This window comes from Mesocricetus auratus, unplaced genomic scaffold, assembly GCF_017639785.1.
Source record: "Mesocricetus auratus isolate SY011 unplaced genomic scaffold, BCM_Maur_2.0 Super-Scaffold_2245, whole genome shotgun sequence".
In the NCBI taxonomy this organism is placed as follows: domain Eukaryota; kingdom Metazoa; phylum Chordata; class Mammalia; order Rodentia; family Cricetidae; genus Mesocricetus; species Mesocricetus auratus.
In genome coordinates this window covers 2,095,928-2,118,786 of record NW_024429180.1, presented here as the reverse complement: position 1 = coordinate 2,118,786, position 22,859 = coordinate 2,095,928, and the positions used below count along the sequence as shown (strand labels likewise).

General features: G+C 45.8%; 1 protein-coding gene across 4 annotated transcripts in view; it reads left to right on the top strand.

Annotated features, from left to right (window-relative positions):
- Positions 1–22,859, top strand: part of Clybl (citramalyl-CoA lyase) — a 226,801-nt gene that overhangs the window by 122,708 nt on the left and 81,234 nt on the right. For all 4 annotated transcript variants that reach the window (XM_040742043.1, XM_040742076.1, XM_040742119.1 and 1 more), the window contains exon 2: positions 6,767–6,953. In XM_040742043.1, the coding sequence (XP_040597977.1) occupies positions 6,767–6,953 (187 nt within the window). The remainder of the gene's footprint in view (positions 1–6,766; positions 6,954–22,859) is intronic.

The following is a 22,859-nucleotide window of genomic DNA, read 5'->3' as shown; positions in this document are numbered from 1 at the left end:
CACACATTCGAGAGTGCATTCCTCTCTCCACCCCACCCCCACCCCTTCTCCGGCACCTCCCCCGACTTGTACTTTGCCATCAGCGCAGGACGCATCCACTCTGCCTCCCATCTTCATTCTCCCTCACCTCCTCTCTTCTCTTCCTCCTCTACCTTCAGATATCCCTGACTTCCTCTGCCTCCTTTTTTTTTTTTTTAGATTTATTTATTTATCACATATACAGTGTTCTGTCTCCATGCCAGCAGAGGGCACCAGATTGAATCGGAAGTGGTTGCGGGCCACCATGTGGTTGCTGGGAATTGAACTCAGGACCCCTGGAAGAGCAGCCAGTGCTCTTTAACTTCTGAGTCATCTCTCCAGCCCTTCCTCTGCTTCCTTAACACCGGGCTGGTCTGTCCTTCACGCCTCACCCTTGCTTTTGGACAGACTTGTCCCCTTTGCCCTCGGAGGGGCTCCCAAGTGCTCTGAGGTTGAGCCACTCTGGAAAGGGCAGGTTCTGTGCTTGCTAGTAAAGAGAGGCTATAATAAGCCCGGGTCTCCGTGGGACCCACTCAGGATCGGTGCAGTCATATGGGGCTTTTCCTGTTTTCTCCAGCGTGCCATGTCTTCAGGTCCACGCCCTCACCTAGGCAACTAGAGCTGGGTTGGCCACACCTGAAGGACTCACTGGGGAACTGTGAGGTACTTCTGAAAGGTTACCTTCCATGTCTGTGTGGCCTGTAGTCCTTACTTTAGAAGGGCTGGCTTTGGCAGGCTGTGTTTACTGACTGCACGCTTGGTCCTGAATTCGAATAGCCGTGTGTGTGTGTGTGTGTGTGTGTGTGTGTGTGTGTGTGTGTGTGTTGGCATAGGGCAGGGATGCACCAAGCCAAAAAAGATTTGGTGCTGTTCTTTTTTGAGATGTTACGTTGTCCAGGCTGAACTTAAATTCCTGGGCTCCTGACTCAGGCTCTCATATAACTAGGGCAATTATTATTATTATTATTGTTGGTGTTTTTAGGCAATATCAGGGATTGGATCCAGGGCCTCAACCCATGATAGATAAATGCTCTACCACTGAGTTATAGCCCCAGTCCTCCAGCTCTTCAGTTTTCTTACTCTTTTTTTTTTTTTTTTTTTTTCGAGACAGGGTTTCTCTGTATCGCTTTGGAGGCCATCTTGGAACTCGCTCTTGTAGACCAGGCTGGCCTCGAACTCACAGAGATCCGGATGCCTCTTGCCTCCCGAGTGCTGGGATTAGAGGCGTGCGCCACCAACGCCCCGGCCAGTTTCCTTGATTCTTATAGTAAAATAATGCAGATCATTAAAACAAACGATTTTGTCCATTTTTTTGGTTGTGCGATGGCTTGAAAGTATTTCAAATGTGCAGCTATCACCGTCGCCCGCCCTCCATCTCCCGAGCACTTTGCTTTTTCCCACAAGTAGAAACAGCGCCCCCCTTTAATCAACAGCTCACACCTTTCTCCTCCCTCCCCCACCTTCTGGTAACCGCCATTCAACCTTCTGGGTTTTGGCTCGTTTTAGTGTATAGGTGGCATGTGTAGGTGGGAAAGTGTGCCAGGGTACGTGTGTGCAGTGTGTGTGTGGTGCGTGATGTGTGGTGTGTGGGATGTGCATGTGGGGTGTGTGTGTGTGTGTGTGTGTGTGTGTGTGTGTTTTGAGATGGTTTCAAGATGTAGCCTGGAATGGCCTTGACCTGGTAATCTTCCTGCCTACACATCAGGAGTTCCGCCCGCCTCTGTCTATGAATCTAGACTACTGACCTCTTTGCGCCTAGCTTCCTCCATGCTGTGTAAGGGTGAGTTTAACGTCTGGAGTGGTGCCTGTTGCCTTTCTCAATCCGTGTAAGCCGAGACTCCTTTGCGTCGGGGGCCGCTCACAGGAACTAGCCTTGCCCCTGGGTGTCCTCGTAGTCTGAGGAAAAGCCCCTTCCGGTGCCCCGCACAACACCTTTGCCACGACAGCCAGGTGTGGGAACCCACGCCCGTGATTCTAGCACGTAGAAGGATCCCCCGCGTGACTTTGAGGCCAGCCTGGGCTACATAGCCAGACCAATGCCTGGAGTGAAGCAGGATGCTGCTGCTGGTACTGGTGTGTTGCGTTCACCCTACAAATACTGCCCCTCTGGGGGCTTCCCTGACAGAGGCAAGAGTAGACCGGCAGGGAAACACAGCCTTCCAGCCCCTGCCTTGGCACATGGATCACCAGAGGAGGCCTCAAGGCACAGAGGCATGGCCCCATGGGTCATTCATTAGAAGCGAACCCCATGTGTGTCTCCCACCCCCACCCTGTATGTATCTGCTTTGGACACACAGACTCTCTCCGTTTTGGGCCGAATGGAGCTTATGAGAGGCATTCATTTGTCCATGGGGATGGGGGGAGCAGGCCGTATTGGAAACATTTTTCTCAGCTTTTCTGAACCAGCCACACACTTATCTGCAGCTCATACAAACCTCGAGCGAGGCCCTGTCTGCCCGTAGGAGGACCAGTGTCTGTTGCGTGGCTCCCCCCTGGTCTCTGCACCGTTGCCGTGGTAACTGGAACAGCTTTTTCAAACTCTGGAAGGAATCTCTCGTGGGCACTTGGGAACTTAGCAGAGTGAGAACATAAGTGGGGCCTCAATTATAGATGCTGGCGTAGATACCTTGCTATTAATAGCTTAAGCAAGTGGAAGTGAAGAGGTGAGCGTTGCTGTCGCTGGGGGGGGGGGGGGGCGGGGTGCAGGGAGGATGGATGCATTGACGGATGGCTCTTGCTGTCACTTAGCACACAGGTTCTGCCGTACCCACGGCCATTGCCAGACAAGGTCAAAACTCAGCTTTTTTGTTTTCCTGCAGTACTAGGAATGGGAACAATGTTTCAATCCCTGGCTACATGCTCACCCTGTTTTCTTGTTTGTTTGTTTGTTTGGTTGGTTTTTTTGAGACAGGGTTTCTCTGTGGCTTTGGAGGCTGTCTTGGAACTCACTCTGTAGACCAGGCTGGTCTCCAACTCACAGAGATCCGCCTGCCTCTGCCTTCCGAGTGCTGGGATCAAAGGTGTGCGCCACCAATGCCCAGCTTGTTATTTTTTAACGTGTAGCATGTGTGTGCACAAGCATGAAGGCTAGAAGACAACCTTGGGTGTTGTTCTCAGGAATGCTGTCCATCTCCTTGGAAACGAGATCTAGGCCTGGAGCTCACCAAGTAGGCTATGCTGGATGGGCAGCAATTCCCACGGATCTCTGCTTCCCCAATACTGGGGTGACAAGTGTGCACCTCCAGGCTTGGCATTTTGATGTGCACTCTAGGGGTTGTACTTAGCTTCTTGTGACTGGGAGACAAGCATTCTACAGCTGGGCTACCTCCCCATGCCCCCTCCACCCTAATTTTTATTTTTGAGACACTGCCTTGTTAATGCGACCCTGGTTTGCCTGTAGTTTGCTCCATAGCGTAGGCTGGCATTGCCTCCCTATGTAGATGTGGCTCATAGACAGGCTGCTTTGGGACTCCCTGAAATCTGCCTGACCTCCTGAGTGCTGGGATTAAAGGTGTGTTGATGATTTCTTTGGTTGTGTTGCTATTGCTTTAAGACATGGTCTTGTGTAGCCCAGGTTGTCTGAGAACGACCTTGAAGTACTGATCCTCATGCTGGGATTACCGGTGTGTACCGACATCCCTGAACGAATCTGATAAATCTTTAAAAGCTCTCAGGTAGTGGCTATATTGATTTTTAGGTTGAGAGCTGCCCCCACCCCTCACCCTAGGAACCTAGATACAGAAATAGGTAGCTAGGTGAGGGGTCGGAAGAAAACAGAAGATGGACCAGGCCAGGAGGGGCCTCCCCGTGAAATGTCACCTCCAAAAAGGCCAGCTCAATAGAGAGAACTCACTGTAACGCAACCACATTTTTATTTTGCATATTGTTTGCATACTGTTTGAATAGATTTGCATGTTGACTGTGGAAAGAGGCCGCAGCCCCAAGCTTGTAAGATAAAATGAGTTTGATCTTGTCAACCACTGCAGTTGTATTGGTAGCAGCAACGAACACAACTTGAGCACGGGGCAGACTTGGGAGCAGCCAGGGACTTGGGGGGGGGATGAGGGGGGACTTACAGAAACGTCTATCCCTCTGTGGAACCCAGACTGCTGTTGCCCTGAGGCCCCTAGAGATCTCAGAGTCTACAACGGAACTGGAAACTCGGATCCCTCTACATTTTTCTTTATATTTCAAACATGTCCTGCCCTCAAATCCTCGTTGTGTTCCAGCTGTGAGCCTTCCTGGTTTCACAGGCCCTTTTGTTGGATATCCATCTCTTCTGGGTAGGCCCCGTTGCTCTGGGAACGCATCCTTCTCCAGGCTTAGTGTCCTGTAGCCTGGGGCCTTTCCATGCAGCAGTGACCTAGTCAAGGCACCTGATATGGGCCGAGGTAGGGCTGACCTACAGTGTCTCCAGGACCTGGACCAGGACGCAGCAGGATTCCCCTTCTGTGCTTGCGTCCTGATGTCTGGTTCCCCTCCCACCTCCGCCAGTCAGAACATTAGGATTAACACAAGAATCATTTAACCTGTGAGAAAGGAGTTGTATAGTATCCTTTCCGGTAAATGTTTAAAAGAAGGGAGACATAATATATATAAGGCTGACGTCTACACTTCTGAGCCATCCCTAATCAAAGTTCACGGAACTTCCTTCTAGTTACTTCTCATTGGATATTTCACTAAGTTAAGGTGCGATGCGCTTATAATATTACTGTGTTCCATTTGAAATACCAACCCAGGGGGCCAAAGAGACGGCTCCGTGGGTAAAACTCTGACCTGAGTTTGATCTCCACAACTGCATAAGGGCAGAAGGAGAGAACCCGACTCCCAGAGTTCTCCTTCTATGCACATGCCCACCCACCCACCCACCCACACACACACACACACACACACACACACAGAGATAATAAGTAAATAACTTTTATAATCAAGATATTAACTGAGCTGGGTGATGGTGGTGCACGCCTCCCAGCAACCAGGAGGCAGAGACAGGTGGATCTCTGAGTTCCAGGACAGGCTCCAAAGCTACAGAGAAACCCTGCCTTCAAAACAAAACAAAACAAAAAAACAAAAAACCAAACCAAAACAAAAAAACAAAAACCCAACAACAACAACAACAAAAACCAAACCAACAACAAAAAGCCAAGATATCAATTGAAACTTTCTTTAACATTAGATTCCTTTGTAAATGTTTTCAGCTTTATTGAAGCAAAATTGGCAAGACTTTATATTGAAAGTGTATGCTATAATGTTCTAATAAAGGTATACATTATGACATTGCTCATTAAAAAATTGGCACATCCATTATCCATTATCTCTCATAGTAAATGCATATTTGATGAGAATGACAGAAGCTCTTGGGTTCGAAGCTCATTTGGGCTCTAGAACAAGGCTCTGTCAAGGAACAAAACAAAACAACAAACAATAAAAACCTCAAAGAGTGATAGTTGCTGTAACATCTTCACCCAGTGGGACAGCCATCGGGAAGTTTTCAGAACTGTTTTTTAAAACTGATTTGCTTTTTGCTTGTATGGGGTCATATGAAGATGGAGGTTTCTGTCCCGCCAGGTCCTGCTGCTTCAACCCCAAACAAGCACACAGAGACATATTAATTATTAGACTGTTGGCTGTTGGCTAGGGCTTCTTACTGGTTAGCTCTGTCTATTATTATTACTAACCCGTTTCTATTAATCTGTGTGTTGCCTCGAGGCTGTGGTTTACCCGTAACCCAGCATGTTACTCCGTCAGCAGCATGGTGTCTCTCCATGGCCTCTCTCTCTGCCTTCCTTTTTCCAGCCATCTCCTGATTTGGTTGCCCTGCCTATCCTTCCTGTCTGGCTATTGGCCAAGCAGTGTTTTATTCACCAACCAATAAGAGAAGCATATATATACAGAAGGACGTCCCCCATCAGCCATATTTTCTGATTTTTGATGATGGAACGAAGTATATGAATCTAAACATGTAGCAAGTATATGACTCAGATTCCCCAGGGTTTCCCCTGAGTTTGTGACCAGCCTGAGCACAGTAGTGATGAACCAAGATTATGTAACAAGACGCATCTCAAAAAGTCAGAAAATAGGTGGGGTGTAGTTCCACTTTAATCCCTGTGAGAGGCAGAGAGGCAGGCAGATCTTTGTGGGTTCAAGGCCAGCCTGGCCTATGTAGTGGGTTTCAGGGCAGCCAGAGCTACATAGTGGGACCTTGTCATGAAAACAAGCAAAAAAGCCAAAACGGAGTGAGAGAGATGATTCAGTACCTAAGACTGCATACTGCTCTTGCAGAGGACTGAATTCAGTTCCTAGCATCAACTCTGGTGGCTCACAACTACCACCTGGAACATTAACTCTAAGGGACCCCAAAGACCTCTTCTGGGCTCCTCAGTACCTGTATTACTTATATACACATGTGTTACCTGCTGCCGCCACCACATTTTAGATATTAAAAACATTTAAAAAAAAAAGTCAAAATGAATGAACGGATCAGTGAAGAGTTCATCCACAAATTTTTATTTATTCTTATTTTTAAAAAATTTATTTAACTTTATTTTATGTGCACTGCTGTCAGATTCCCCTGGAACTGGAGTGAGAGACAGTTGTGAGCTGCTATGTGGGTGCTGGGAAATCGAACCCAGGTCCTCTGGAAGAGCAGACAGTGCTCGTAACCACTGAGCCATCTCTCCAGCCCCTGTTCACAAATTTATAAGTGCAGAATTCCATTTTGGACTAACCCCAGTTACTTCTCTTGCAGGAAGGCATCCCTCGTGGCCAATATTTGCAGGACTGGGTACAGCTCCTTGTCCAATCACAAGTATGTTCCTCGGAGGGCGGTGCTCTATGTGCCTGGGAATGATGAGAAGAAGATACGGAAGATTCCATCCCTGAAAGTAGACTGTGCGGTGCTGGACTGTGAGGATGGTGTGGCTGAAAACAAGAAGGTAAGGGCCCGGTTTTCCGATGGAGGGAAGCTGGGCTGGAACTCACTGCTTTGGAGCCAGCAGTGTTCACAGTTGGCGGAGCGTTGCCCCTCGGTCTTTGTCAACGGTTAGTGGTTTTGGATTCAGCGCTTTATATTGGTTTTAACTCTCCCCGTTGTGTGTCTTCTCTGAGAGAAGGGATGCATTCTGTCAAAACACATCTTAGAGCCACTGCCTTCAAACACCTGTGATTGGTGGGTGTGCACGTAAAAAGAGAGGCGGTCAGTTATGCTCTGTGGCGTTGGTTGTCCTACGTAAATAAGTACGATGGTTCTAGAATCATGGTAAAGCATTCCCAAGCTGACTGAAATACAATGAAGGAATTTACTTCTTCCTTTAAAAAGTTTTTTTTGTATTTTTAATTTTTCTTAGAAATAATTTAGATTTCATTTGCATTGGCATTTTGCCTGCGTGTATGTCTGTGTGAGGGTGAGGGTCAGATCTCAGGGTTACAGACAGCTGTGAGCTGCCACGTGGGTACCGGAAATTGAACCTGGGTCTTCTAGAAGAACAGTCAGTGCTCTTAACCACTGAGCCATTTCTCCAGTACCTTAAATTTTATTTATTTATTATTTATTTATTTTCGAAGGTTTCTCTGTATAGCCCTGACTGTTCTGAAACTTGACCTGTAGACAAATACTGGTTGGTCTCAGACCCAGATCTACCCGCCTCTGCCTCCCGAGTGCTGGGATTAGAGGTGTGTGCCACCAACGCCTGGCTCTATTTTTATTTTTTGTAATGTGTTTTGTCTGCATGTATGTCTGCACCACATGCATGCAGTGTTCACAGAGACCAGAAGAAGACATGAGATCCTTTGGAACTGGAGTTATTAGCCACTGTATGGGTGCTGGACACTGAACCCAGGACCTCTGGAAGTGAAGTCAGAGCTCTTAACTACTGAGCCATGTTTCCAGCCCCCTGTTTTGCTTAACTTTCTATTTATTTATCATTTATTTTGAGGCAGGGTTTCTCTGTGTGGGTACAACCCAGGACTTCTGGAAGCAAAGCCAGAGAGAGCCTCCTGTTTTGCTTAACTTTTGTTTTATTTATTTATTTATTCATTTATTTATTTTGGGGCAGGGTTTCTCTGTGTAGCCCCGACTCTCCTGGAACTCACTCTATACAATAGACCAGGCTGGCTTCAGAGATCCCCCTGCCTCTGCCTCCCAAGTCCTGGGATTGAAGGTATGCACCACCACAGCCTGTTTATTTTCAAGATTTTAAGTAATGAACAAGCATTTGTTTGATAATTAGGTGAAATATGTAAATCTGTATACTAATAATTTATGTATGCATGCAAATGCTTTGGTTAAAAACATGCTTTTTTCCAACCTTTGTTTACCCATTGAGTCCCTAGGCCATCTGGATTCCTGCTGTCTGGGTAGCTTCTAACTCCCCACGATCTGAAGGAGCCTGTCTGAACTATACAGCTTTCCAGAATAATTACTTTCCTTGGAGAGTCTAGCAAACAAATATTTGCCTTAATTAAAAAAAAAGAGTTAATTTCCCATATCTCCTTAATGATAAAAACCCAGACTTCCCAAGTATTTGGAAAAAATTAGAATAAACATGTAGAATCTAAAGCATCTACTCAATGTCTTTGGTATGTAATTAATACAATTAATCTTCTTTCTCCTAGAGATTAAATAGACTAGACTTTTTATTTTTTTTTAAAGACTATAATGTGATTCCAGAATAACCCTCCCAAAACTCATGTAGTGTGCTCTTAGATTAGATACGAGGTTGTAATACCAGTTCTGTGTAACCTCAGGCAATTCACCTTACTTCTCTGCCTCAATTTCTTATCTATACCGTGGGGATGACAATATCTCCTTTTGTCAAGGCTGGGGATTATTATGGGAGAAAAGCTGATAATCTGCCTGCAAGTAGCTTGATTTCCTATAGGAAACGGATCAGATAAAGCCTGTAGCAATTTGGCGATGGGAGGAGAGTTTATCTTAGCATAGTAGCGCAGAAAGCCGCTGGCTGGAACCCTGGATAAAGTTCTGATTGTGTTGCTTCTCAAGTCTTGAGGCTTGTCCTCTGAGACCCACCCAAGGATCTTTTCTGTCCCTCTAGTGAAAGTATGACTCCTCCATGACTTACATCTGCCCGTGATCTGTGTAGATAGCCATTCCGTACCCAGATAGCAGCTGCGGAGCCTGAGGAGATGAGCAAGCTACCGTTGCCGTCTTGAATCGAATGTTCACGCCGTGTGAGTTTATGCCTTTGTTTATGTTTGTGTGTTGGGGGCGGCGCGTGTTTGAGACAGGATCTCACCGTGTAGCCCTGGGTGTCCTAGAACTTACTATGATGTAGACCAGGCTGGCCTCAAACTCACAGAGGTCCACCTGCCTCTGCCTCCAAGTGCTGGGATTGAAGGTGTGAGCCATTATGCCAGGCTTCATGCACATGCTCATGTGTGTAGACATCAGAGATCCGCCTTGATCCTGGAAGTCCTTTCTTAGGAAGTTTTCACCATATCTATCTATCCATCTATCCATCTATCTATCCATCTATCTATCCATCTATCTATCCATCCATCCATCCATCCATCCATCCATCCACCCACCCACCCACCCACCCACCCACCCACCCACCCATCCATCCATCCATCTATCCATCTATCTATCTATCTATCTATCTATCTATCTATCTATCTATCTTGAGACATTTTATTAGCTAGCAGATCAAGAGAGGCTGGCTGTCAAATCCCAGGTGACCTGTCTATCTCTGTCTCCTCAGCGCTGGGCGGTTCTTATTTGACTACCAACTGGGGCTTAAAGCCAGGCCCTCATGCTTGTGGGTAACGGAGACAACACAGGGTGATGTCTTTATGGGGACACTCAGTTCTCTTGTTATGGCTGAATATTGCTTTAGTTGCTAAACATACCTATTCTACATGCTGAGTTAATAAGAGTCCACTAGAGTTCCCTTTAAGAATCCACAGAAACCCAAGGCAGTGGAGGCACACACCTTTAATACCAGCAGTGGGGAGGCAGATGTGGACGGATCCCCAAGTTCAAGGCCAGCCCAGTCTACAAAGTTGAGTACCAGGACGGCCAGGGCTACACAGAGAAACCCAGTCTCAAACAAAACAAAACAAAAACTAAATCCACAGAAAGCCTTGGTAAGCCAGCACAATAATTTGTTAAAAAGTGGATTAGGATAGTATTTATTTGGTTGATAAAATTATGTCTAGACGTGATGGGTTAGATTGGTCAACTGGACAGGATCTGGAACCAGCTTGGAGATGAGCCTCTGGGTATGGTTGTGGAGGGTCACTCACTCTGACTGAGCGTGGAAGATTCACCCACTGTGGGTGTCACTGACCGGGACCCGGGACCTTATTAGGGGAAAGTGAGTCAGGATCTCCTGCATCATCCATTGTTGCTGTAGCTACCGTGACCACCCATTTTAGGTCCTGCGGCCCTGACTTCCCCACGGATGGAGTGAACCTCCAGCAGCTTCCTTCCTTAATTGCTCATCAGCCTATTTTTATCACAGACACAGTAAAAAAATAAATAAAACCCCACAATAGAGGATTTAGTTCCATCACGGGCACAAGGCTTCGTTTGTCAGAGTCTCAGGGCTTCTTTTGGATTTTTGGTTTTGTCATCTGACACTCAATCATGTAAGCATTTGACAAGCATGCCATATGAAAAACTAACAAGTTTGCTATTTAACTGTCAAAGAGGTTAGAGCCAAGTACTGCACAAGCCGCCGCTGAGAACTTCTGTTTGAGTTTATTTAACCAATATTTAAATGGTGCTGACAAAAATACCAGACACTGTCAATCACACGACAGCTCAAAGAGGCGCTGCAACTATATTCCTTTTGCAAATAAGGAAACTGAGGCATCCTGAGTTTCTTGCTCATGATTTATCCTGGGGGGATATGGTTATTCAGTCATCTGAACCCAAAAATCCAGTCATGAAACTGTTAAGATTTTTGTCAAATCCCTTATCAGAACAAACACACATTCCTGATAGAGCCAGCTAAATATACCCTTACTGTGCACTTGTCCATCACCCAAAAGCTGAAGTGTCAGGTAGATAAGTCTTGGGTTTTGTTTTGTTTATTTAACAGTGCTGGGATCAAAGCAGGGCAAGCAAACATTCTACCAACTTTCTCTCTCTCTTAAGACAATCAATCAAAGTTTTGTTTAGCAAAACAGAGTAACAGCTTCCTGCTGCAGGGTGGGAGGGTCCCAGAAATGAGTTGCCAGACACTTGTTTTATGCTCCCTTGTTTCGAGATGGAATATCACTGTGTAGCCTCAATGGCTTAGAACTCTGTGGAGACCAGGCTGGGCTCCAACTCACAGGGGTCCACATGTGTCGTCTACGTCCTGAGTAGGATTTAAGCTGTGTGCCACCACGCCTGGATTTGAAGTTACTTCTCAGTCATTTTTCTCATTTGCATATTATTCTTCTTGGTGGAAAGAATAGCGTTTATTTCTAGATGGGATTTCATGGAGCTCAGGCTAGCCTGGAGCTCCAGTGTAGCTAGCTGGCCATGACCTTAAACTGCTGACCCCAGTGTGTCTGTCTCTATAGGCGCGTGCCTCCATGTGAGCTGAGTTCCCATTTTCGTCCATTTATTTCTAAGATAGACTCTGTATTAAAGCTTTATTTCTGATTACCTGGCAGTAGTTTTGCCAAGCTGAGCTATGACATAATTCATCTTCTTTAGAATTATTAAAATGTAGATATATCATTTTGTATCTCTTTTTTTCCTTCCTTCCTTCCTTCCTTCCTTCCTTCCTTCCTTCCTTCCTTCCTTCCTTCCTTCCTTCCTTCCTTGCTAATCGACTATTTCACTTGGCTGGTTCTCTGTGGAGTGTACTTATCATGAAGAAAAAAGGAGTTTCCACAGACAAGCATTTGAGTGTGTAACACCTTTCCTCCAGCTGGCCCTAATCCTGCCCTGCTAATCCAGTTTGTGCTTAAGTAGCTCCTACATGTCAAGAATGGTACTAGCAGTTCAAGCTCATTTACCTTCTCAAGTGTGGATGATGGAAAAGCTCCCGCCATTGCTCTGTCTTCACCTTTAATCGCACAATGAAGCCACAGGAGTGTCTAAACCACTGCTTGACCGGCCACAGAACCAATGTACCAGAGGCCGGAACTCTGGGGAGTCATCGTGACACTGCGTAAGACGACGTTGAGTGGAGGACTAGAGTCATGATGCCAGGGCTGCTGTTCATTAAGTCGTGATTTAAGAAGTTGTTTAACGTTATTTGGTAGTTATTTAAACGAGGCGCTATGACAGACAAGGGAGACGTGGTTGCCTGATCCCTGTCTTGGAGGAGTGAAGGCGAGGGTGTAATGATGTCACTAGACCCAACATAAATGATAAAGGGGTGTTTTATTGGGGAGAAACTTACACAATCAAGAAACGCCCGCAGCCTATCTTGGCCCTCCTGATCCCATCTGTGACCAGTGACCAAGAGCGAGAGTGCAGGAGAAACTCATACTTTCCTCTTTCGGCTTCTGTCTGTACCTGAAGCCACGCCCAAAGGGGTGTGGCCACCGTTGCAGGTTTACAGGCAAGAAGACTCTACAGAGGAGTTATTGGCCAATAATGATATAGTCAAAGATTAAATAGCTATGATCCAAAATTCTCATCCATAGGAACAAGGTCTTTTTCTTTTTCTTTTTCTTTTTTTTTTCTTTTTTTTTTTTTTGGTTTTTCGAGAGGGTTTCTCTGTATTGTTTGGGAGGCTGTCCTGGACCTCGCTCTGTAGACCAGGCTGGCCTCGAACTCACAGAGATCTACCTGCTTCTGCCTCCCTAGTGCTGGGATTAAAGGCATGTGCCACCAATGACTGGCCTCTTCATTTGACTTTTAAGTGAGTTTTTGTTTGTTGTTTGGTTTTAAAGGAAAATTATAGAGTTATTTACTTATGTGTAATAGTGTTTGCCTGCATGCATGGTGACCTGGGAAGTATGAAGAGGGCGTCAGATCCTCTGGAACTGGAGTTATGCATGGTTGTGAGCCACCATGTGTGTCCGACTAACTATTTCACTTGCCTGGTTCTCAATGGAGTTGTACTTATGCTGAAACCATAGGGGTTTCCACAGAGATTCCTGTAAGCGTATACCTGGGTACTGAGCCTGGGTTCTCCACGACAGCAATACTCTTAGCTGCTGAACCACCTTCCCAGCTTATTTTTGAGACAGTCTTCTATATACTCAGTTGACCTTGAACTTGGCTGTGTAGCTTAGGGTGGCCATCCTCCACTTCCCAGGGCAGTTAAAGGTGGGGTACCACCATACCTTGTTCTGTGACTGTTGCATCGCTTAGGTTCTTGAGCAGTTCTTGGAAGAGGGAGAAAAAGCCAAGGACTTTAGGAAAATGGAACTGTTTGAAGTAGTCACGTATGCAGTTGGTAGCAGTAGGGGCTAGTGCGATCCCTGGGTGAGATTTCCTCTAATGGGCTTCCTCGTCTTGGGAATCAGGAAGGGAGGCAGGGGTGAGTTGTTGCAGGATTCCGCCTGGGTCCCGTCGCCTCTTTAGAGCCCCCAAGTAAACACACAAGACTTATATTAGTTACAATGCTGTCGGCCAATGTCCAGGGCTTCTCATTGGCTAGTTCTGTCTGAAGTATTAACCCATAACTGTGAATATGCATATTTTTACAAGGACTTATCCTACTGAGAATGACAGCCTCATGCGGGATCATGTTGCAATGGCTGTCTACTACATTTCCCAGAATCCTCCTCTTCTCCTGGTCCCACCTATCTCTTGCTTCCCTATTGGCCAACAGTGCTTTATTCATCAACCAGTAAGACAGACATATTTACACAGAATGACACCTCCCATCAGAGAGAGTGGAGCATCTTGTGAAAGCCACGTGGCAGTTAGAAGGTGCCTCTCCAGGCTCTAACTGCCTGAACTGGCTTATTATACCTGATCTCTAGTAAGTTTCTCTGATGATGCCGTAAGCCAGATCAAGAAAATATTTGCTGCTGGTCAGTGGTGGCACAAACCTTTAGTCCCAGCACTCTTGAGGCAGAGGCAGGTGGATCTCTGTGAGTCTGAGGCCAGCCTGGTCTACAAAGTGAGTTCCGGGATAGTCAGTGCTGAACAAAAAAAACCCTGTTCCCCCCCCAAAAAAAAACAACCAGTGAATAAATAGACAAACAAACAAGCATGATGGGGGATGTCCTTGTGTATGCTGTGAATATATGTTTCTCTTACTGGCTGATGAGTACAGCTGTATCGGCCAATGGACAGGCAGGATTTAGCCAGGCAGGAAGTCCAAACAGGGATAGAGAAAAGGGAGTAGGCAGAGTCAAGGAGATGCTACGTAGCTTCCAAGGAAGCAAGGGGCCCAGACATCACGGGTAAGCCAAGACCAAGTGGAGATATACAGATTAATGGGTTAATGATTGAGAGAGCTAGCCAGTAAGAAGCCTGAGTCATCAGGCAAACAGTTTATAATTAATATAACTCCCTTTGTGTTTGTTTGGGACTAAATGGTTACAGGACCTGGCAGGACAGAAATTTCCATCTACAAATAACTGAAAGAAAACTAGTACATTTACTTTTTTGACAAATACAAATATGCTTTTCTGATTCATATTTTGTTTCTGTTTTCCTTTTGTAGTTCTGGGGAATGAACCTAGGGACTCCTTATGCCGGGCAAGTGCTTTTTACCATTGAGCTACGAGCCCAGCCAACACATACATTATGTTTTTGAGACAGAGTCTCACTATGTAGCCTTGGCTGTCCTGAAGCACTCACTCCATAGACCAGGCTGGCCTTGAACTCACAGAGGTCTACCCTTCTCTGCCTCCCAAGTGCTGGGACTAAAGGGGCGACCGCCAGTACACTTGGCACACATACCATTTTCAACCAGTTAATTCTTGGGCTGGAGAGAGAGGCCCAGTGGATGGCTCAGTGGGTAAGGACACGTGCTGCTCTTGCAGAGGACCCAGGTTTAGCTTCCAGAGTCCACTGGGCGGCTCACAGCTGCCTGCAACCCCAGTTTCAGGGAACCCTCTCCACAGCCTCCCGTATGCCCAGGGTATACACAAACTCACACGGGTTCACATACATGTCTTAAATAAGACGGTTAATTCTTGATGAGTTCCTCTATAATGCTTTTCATTGCTAGGCATAGATGGAAGAGCCTTTTCCTTCTTAATGTGTAGGTATGCAGTCTCCTTCCTCTCTTGTATGCACACACACACACAACACACACACACACAGTTCGAATACATGGATCCATTTTCGCTAGATTTTAGGGTTTCTTTTCTTTGGTTTTTTGAGACAGGGCTTCTCTGTATTGCTTTAGATTTTAGATTCCTGAGCACTGTCGGTTTTGTTGGAATAAACGAGAGTGGCTAGGTGTGTTCTCCCCACAGGAGGATGTGCGTCGAGTGATTAAACGTTCGAAAGGGGCACAGGGAGCCAACTCCTCTTCAATAGGGGTGTGGATTAGGATGGGAAGGCCCACTCCCAGGTGCCTTGCATTTATTAAAAGACTTAAGGGCTTCGGAGATTTCTTCAATGGCAATCGGGGTATCTGGGGGTCTTTTCAGAACAGTATGGAAAACTGAACTGTGCTTAGGAACTCGGCAAGGTCTTTTTGATCCTTAAAGATTCTGAAGTAAAAACCTATGCTGGTTTTTAGGCAAGCGGTAAAGTGTTTCTAGTCATTTATTAACCCTTTCATAATCTTAAAGAACCTTGCCCCCGAGGAAATAATTGTGAACAAAGAAAACCAAACAACCAGATTCCTTTCCTGCATTGTTTTGTTCTTCCGACCCTGAGTCTTCTCACTTGAAAAGCCATCATATTCTGAGATCTCTTAATGAGCTCGACAAAGTGTTCCCCACAAAGAGATGAAGCCTGAACGTTGTCAGTTATTCTTCTGCGGCGATTCCTAGGAATCCAATTAAGACTGGTGCTGACCCACAATCCGGTGCTCCTGACCTAGACAGCCTAGGCCTGGCCAATGAAACACACCTCTGAGTCTCAGCTCAAAATATGGCTGAAAGGGGCTGGGGACATGATTCAGTCTTTAAGGTGATTTTGGAAGCAGGCAGACTTGAGTTCCTCCCAGGCTCCACGTTAGGAGGAGAAGGGAGAGCAGGGGAGCAGGTACAGAAAGAAGACAAGCCTAGAGCCACTGAGCTCAAGTCCCAGTCCTGGGGAGGCAGAGTCAGGAGGGCACCTGGGGCTCGCTGGCCAGCCTGGTTAGCCAGTGAGACCCCATCTCAAAACCTAAGGTGGGAAGAGACTGAGAAAGACACCCAATGCAAGCCTATGACTTCCATGTGCACATGTACACCCAGGCTGTATTAATTAAAACCTTGGCTTTTTTTTTGGTAAGATTTATTTATTTATTGTGAATACAACAGTCTGCACACCAGAAGAGGGCACCAGATCTCATTATGGATGGTTGTGAGCCACCATGTGGTTGCTGGGAATTGATCTCAGGACCTCTGGAAGAGCAGTCAGTGCTCTTAACCTCTGAGCCATCTCTCCAGCCCTTGGCTTTTTTTTTTTCAACCATGAGACAAGGGTAACATGATTTTCACAAAGTAGACCCAAGATATTTACTTTAATTAACTTAGTTTTTTATATGTGTAGGTCTTTTGTCTTCATGTGTGTCTGTACATTACTTGTGTTCCTGGTATCCATGGAGGCCAGAAGAGGGTGTTGAATCCTTTAGAACTAGAGTTCCAGACAGTTGTGCTGGGAACTGAACCTGGGTCCTCTGGAAGAGCAGACAGCACTCCTACCTGCTGAAGCATCTCTCCAGCTCCACGGTTTGACACAATAGAGTGAGGAATATGGTTCCTTTGCTAAAAAGAAATCAGGAGTATTTTGTCAAGGAAAAGTGCCAAGTCAAGAATCAACCCGAAGGAAGCCTACCTTCCTACTGGATCTGTCCTGCTGCTGTCTTTCAAGTACATATTTCCCCCTAGTCTTCCTCCTGTGATACATTTGTGCTTGCTATTTAGTGTCCTGAACTTTTAGAAGTTGGTGACTGGGTCTCTATTCTCCCAGTCATTTCTGTTCAAAAAAGGCAATATATTCTGTTGTGCCCAAATTCTGAACCCCAAAATCACCAAGAGGCCCATTTCGATGCAAAAGCAAAAAGTCTTTTATTAAAGTTACTTAACAAGCTAAACCCATTAGCTCGGGTCCTTCACCCCACTACCATGTCGGATGGCTAGAGAAAGACCCATAGCAACTTTGAGGCAGGGATCTTAAAGGGCAGTATAAGGGGAGTGTCTAGGGGTCCGAAACAGTCTCAGGATTGGTGCATTTCCAGGTTTGGACGACCTGCCCTGTGTTGACTGGTCAACTGGTTGTTATGGCCCATAGGCCCTCCCAGGGCGGTTGCTATGCTCTGCACGTCACTGTTGTGCACTTGTCCATAAAGCACACCCAGAGCCGTAAAGCACAGCCCCGCCAGCTAACTTCTGATTGGCTTCGTGCTACGAGGGGGACATCTGACCTAGTGACCAGGACAGGAGTGGCAAGGTCATGCAAGTACAGGGTAGCCTGTCATGGCTGCTAAAACAGGGAGGCTGGTCGCTACAATTCTTGTTTATTTATTTATTTTTTTTTTTGGTTTTTGGTTTTTTGAGACAAGGTTTCTCTGTATTATTTTGGAGTCTGTCCTGGAACTCGCTCTGTAGACCAGGCTGGCCTTGAACTCACAGAGATCTGCCTGCCTCTGCCTCCCGAGTGCTGGGATTAATGGTATGCGCCACCAATGCCCGGCTTGTCACTACAATTCTTAAAAGTTATTGATTCAGCACAAAGAACATCCCAGAAGGAGAAAGATAAGTCAGTGAGCTGACTTGATATAATGGGTTCTTCCTTCCTCCCTCCCTCCCTCCCTCCCTCCCTCCCTCCCTCCCTCCCTCCCTCCCTCCCTTCCTTCCTTCCTTCCTTTCTTTTTTGAGGCAGGATTTCTCTGTGTAGCTCTGACTGACCTGGAACTTGCTTTGTAGACCAGGCTGACTTTGAACTCACAGAGATCCACCTGCCTCTGCCTCCCAAATGTTGGGATTAAAGATGTGCACCACTGATCATGGAGTTTCAAGTTTCTCCATCAAGAGTAATTGCTTAGAGTCTCACTGGGTAGTGATACAAAGCTTGCTTTGAATACTGATAGGCCTCTTACTCATTTTCTCCTCTTGGTCTAATCCCCTTAGCATCATGATAGGAGTCTGCAGGAGAAAGGGTGTGGTGTCAGGAGCATCTCTTTTCTGTAAGTGTGCATAGTTAGATACACCAGGGGCTATAAACAAAAGAATCAGGGCCAGTAAGGAAAATCTTTTCCAACTTAAGAGTCAATTTGAGCAGCTTAGAGATCAGTCATCCCTCATCAACTTTGAGGGTATAAACATGACCACATCTCCTTTCTGGGGTGACCTGGAGGATGGTGGTCCCTTCACCCACACCCACGCCTGAGGCAAAGGCAGTTTCCAAGGTCTCCTAGAGTCCTGGAGCTGACCGTGGTGCTGACAGCCATCGGGGGACGATTCCAGAGAACCAGCGAGTAACTTCTGTTTGCTAGCAACAGTGTCTAAGTGTTGTGAGCGGATTGGCTCACCCCATTCTCCCAGAAGTGCTTATCATCCTCGGTGGCAGACAGACCTAGGAGAATACAGGGAGGTTAACAGACTTGTCCAAGGTGACACGGATAATGAGTCCCCACCCCAGAACCTGTTATTTGACCCAAACCTGTTATTAACAGAGCCACGCAGAGCTTTGGAGTTTTCGCTTACTCAGCATGTCCTAAAACAGTGAACTGGTGTCTCCCATCTCAAACAGCCAGGATGGTGGTTGTGGGCTGAGCAGAGCTGATCACTGGTTGGTTAGGGCTGAGGATATGGATCAGAAACTGTTGAACATAAGGTGAGGATTTGCGTTTGATCCCTAGCATTGCATAAAACCACACAGGATGGTACATACTTGTAGTGAATCCTATGTGATCAAGTATCAACGTATTTTCATTGTTATTCATGTATGGGTTAATTCAACATTAGCAGAGGCACTGTCTTATGATGATTTTTTTGTCCCATTTATATTGTGCGTTTTCATGCCCAGTTAGCAATTTACATGTGTTTAAAATGTATATTTGTTTTTGAGGCAGAGTCTCATTGTGTGACACCGGAACACTCCCTTCTCAGACCAGGCTGGCCTTGAACTTACAGAGAGATCCCTATAGCCTCTGCCTCCGAGTGCTGGAATTAAAAGCATGTACCACAGTGCCTGACTCACTTTCATTTCCCACAAATCCACTTATAAACACCAAAATGAAATAAAACTAGAGTAATAATTTTTGCACTGTTCAAAGGCCTGAATAGGAACATGTTTAAGACTGAATTTTTGTTTTATGTCAGGTTTAGGATTTTGTGCATGCTTCAGATTTGAGATCATATGTTTCAGGAATGTTCTTAGAATTACTCGGCAAAGAGGCGTGCCATGCTCTGGTAACAGAGCATGTAGTAGCAATTAGATCATATTCTAATAAAATCTCCCATCTCAGAGTTGAGTTTATTGCCTCTTTGTTGTTTGGTTTTAACTAAACCAAGTCTGTGTTACATTATATTGCCACATAAAAGAGTCCCATGTGTCTGCCACTTCTAGTGTGTGTGTGTGTGTGTGTGTGTGCATGTGTATGTGCAAGCGTGTATTTTGAAACAGCACTCCACAGCTGAGCTCTTGGAGACCCAGGCCTATTTTGACAGCTCTCCTTAGTCCATGTGTCACCAGGAGTGATCGCTGCCAATATGCGTCACATGGTTTCGTGGACATGTGTATCATGCCCGTGCAACTTGCAAACACCCATGCATTAGTCCAATAATAATTGGTTTTCTGTGCAACTGGAACCCAGTACTATCAAGCTGCCAGCGTTTCCTTTTGGCCACCAGTACTAGGCAGGAAAATTATAGTCTAACTGCCTTCCTGTTTATTGATAAACAAAGTGGCCAGCCCAGCAATGGAGCCTGACTAGCAGCTTGCACCCCGTCTGAAAGGGTAAACAGAGCCCTACTGTTTTCCATGTTTGATGGCAATTTGCATCTTTAAGAGGTTGGACTGCCCTGAGATTCTGGTGTTCCAACTTCCCAGTGCTCGGTCCTCTTTGATACGTTGCATGTCCGGCATCCTTATTTTACCCTCCTTCATATTTAGTAGGTGTTTGCCAGCATTTCCCCTTTCCCATCTGGCTTGTCGTGAACTTCCCCATAGTCACCTGTCTCAAGGGGGGGGGGCGGAAGGAAGGGGAGAAACATGGAGAGGAAATATGTCTGTTTCATTGTGACTACGTCTGACATTCCTGGGAGGCCCCTTCATGCCCAGTGCGTTTTAAAAAGAGACTAATGGACAAAGGGGGAACCCGTTAATCCTTGTCTTTGGCCCTCAGGTCTTCCCCTGCTTTCATCCTCACCCGCTCATCAAAAAAAAACTACCCTCCTGGTTTGTAAAAGTAGAGTGTGGTGTTCGCCTTCTGCCTGAGTTTGGTGCGGTGTTTATTTTGAAACGTATCCTGAGCTAATTAGTCTCTTAAACTAAATGGTAACAGACCAAATAGCTGACTTCCTCTGTAGTTACTTTCAAATGAGAGAAAATGAAGATCATTTTAACTTGAGTTTGCATAATGGGGAAGGTCGAATAAATACGGGTAAACATGCATTAATCTGTTAAACAAACTTTCCCCATAATCCTTAACGCATGTAAACAACATTTGTTCTGCCTTAGAGATATTGCACGATTGGACTCGAGAGACACAGTTATCCCAGTTTCCTTTTATAACTTCAAAAGAAAATGTTATATATTTATTGGAGGCTGTAGGGTGTTAAGTGTAGTTAGACATAAATTGTACCTCAGCTATTTCCCTAATGCCAATGGGGATTAAATTAGATTTTATAGAGGTTGTAGAAGTCTATTTGGTAGTTAACACGTGGGATTTTTTTAAATCCTGGAAAACATAATCCTATTATAAAAACAGGCAGCTGAATTAACATTACCCAGGAAGAAACTCTTCATGGATTAGCAGGGTTTTTTGTTTTTTTTTTCTTCTAATAATAACAAAGAAAATCATCAAATTCTATGGGGATATTACATGCTTTTCTCAACAGTAAGAACAATGAATTGGAGAAAAGGAAGGAGAGATAAATGGCTGTACATGCCATTACTCAGAAACCAGTGCTCTTGGGCTGGGGGCGGGCACTGGAGGCTGAAAAGTGAATTGTGAGTATGTATGCCCTTATCTATTCCTGGGACTGGACTGTTGGGAATGGGGCTAGGCAGACAGATGTGCCTGCACCCTACCCCAAGTGGTGGAGTTGTTGCTGTCAATCATTCCTTACTGCTGCTCATCTGAGATGATCAACTTGAGCAAAACTGTCAGCAGGAGCCGATGTTGCTGACAGAAATACATGTGTTTTGGTTTGGTTTTCTGAGACGGGGTTCCTTTGTGTTACAACCCTAGCTGTCCTGGAACTAGCTCTGCCTGGTCTTGAGCTCACAGAGATCGTCCTGCCTCTGCCTCCTTAGTGCTGGGATCAAGGGTGTGTTCCACCACTGCCTGGCATCAGAAAAATATATGTTGCAGGGGCAACAGAATGTCTGTTTTCATTGACCAGCCTCTGTCAAACTGGAGATCCCCTAAAGAAAAAAAAAAGTTGGATGATTTGCAGCCAAATTTGAAGCAAGCTTTAATTAAATATTGGCCAGGATGATGGATTCTGGCCAGGTCCATTCCTAGGTTCCAAGGAATTGTGATGGGCTACATTTCGCAGAGGCTCAAAAGGCAAAACCACAAGGCCACCCATCAGGTCCAATCTGGGACAAGCACACATCCTGATGTGTTTCCTGCCTGCATACCTCCACCCATATCCAATCAGGCACTTCCGGTGCCAACAAACTTGGTTAGGGGAGCAAAAACATGTGACCTGTTAATTCCCAGAGAACCTCAACTCCCAGTATTCCAGGAGATTATCTGTCCTTGGGCAGGTGGGGCTCACAGCTTAACTTTGACTCTTACACTTTCAGAATGAGAACTTTAGAGACATAAAGGAAAGGGCCCACGATATTAGTGTGATATTTAAACTTGAACTCCAAGTTTTCTTTTCTTATTTTAACATTGATTTTGGGGGTGGGGCCCATGCATGCCATGGTGCGTGCTCATGCAGATCAGAGAACAACTCAAAGCAGTTGGTTCTCTCCGTCCGCCATGTGAGTCCCAGGGATTGAACTGAGGCTGCCACGCTTGACAGCAAAGCCCTTTACCATCTTACCCGTCCACAGGTTTTCTTTTAAATACTACTGCATGAAAGGCGCGACTCCTCACCCCAAGTATGCGCGCGTAAATATGTGATTCAGCATGGATATGCACATACAGCGTACCCACAGACGCCTGGCGGTGTATGGGGTGGCCCGTTTATCTTCAAAGGGGACCTGCCTGAAGTTCTTAAGTGATTGGCTTTCAAATGCTGGTGTGAGGGGTATTATTAGAGCTTATGGAACTTGCCAGTTTGCATTTGCATTTGCATGGGCGTCATCCTAGAAGATAATCACACTGGCATCAACCACTGGTATTATCATTGTGCTAGATAATTGTATGGACATCAATCACATGTAAGTCCTTGTGTGGGCACCAGCCTCATCGTAGAGGAAGGTAATTGCATCGGAAGCATTGATGGGTGTGTCTTGGGGGTTAGACACGGGATCAATCACACAGGTATTGAGGTAGATAATCCTTGGCATAGCCACCATGTGGTCCAAGGTGGCTAATGAACAATCACATCAATGCCCCTGTTTCCCTGATGCAGGATTATGTGTTCGCTTATGTGGGAGGAATAGCCAAGGCATGTTACGCAAGACA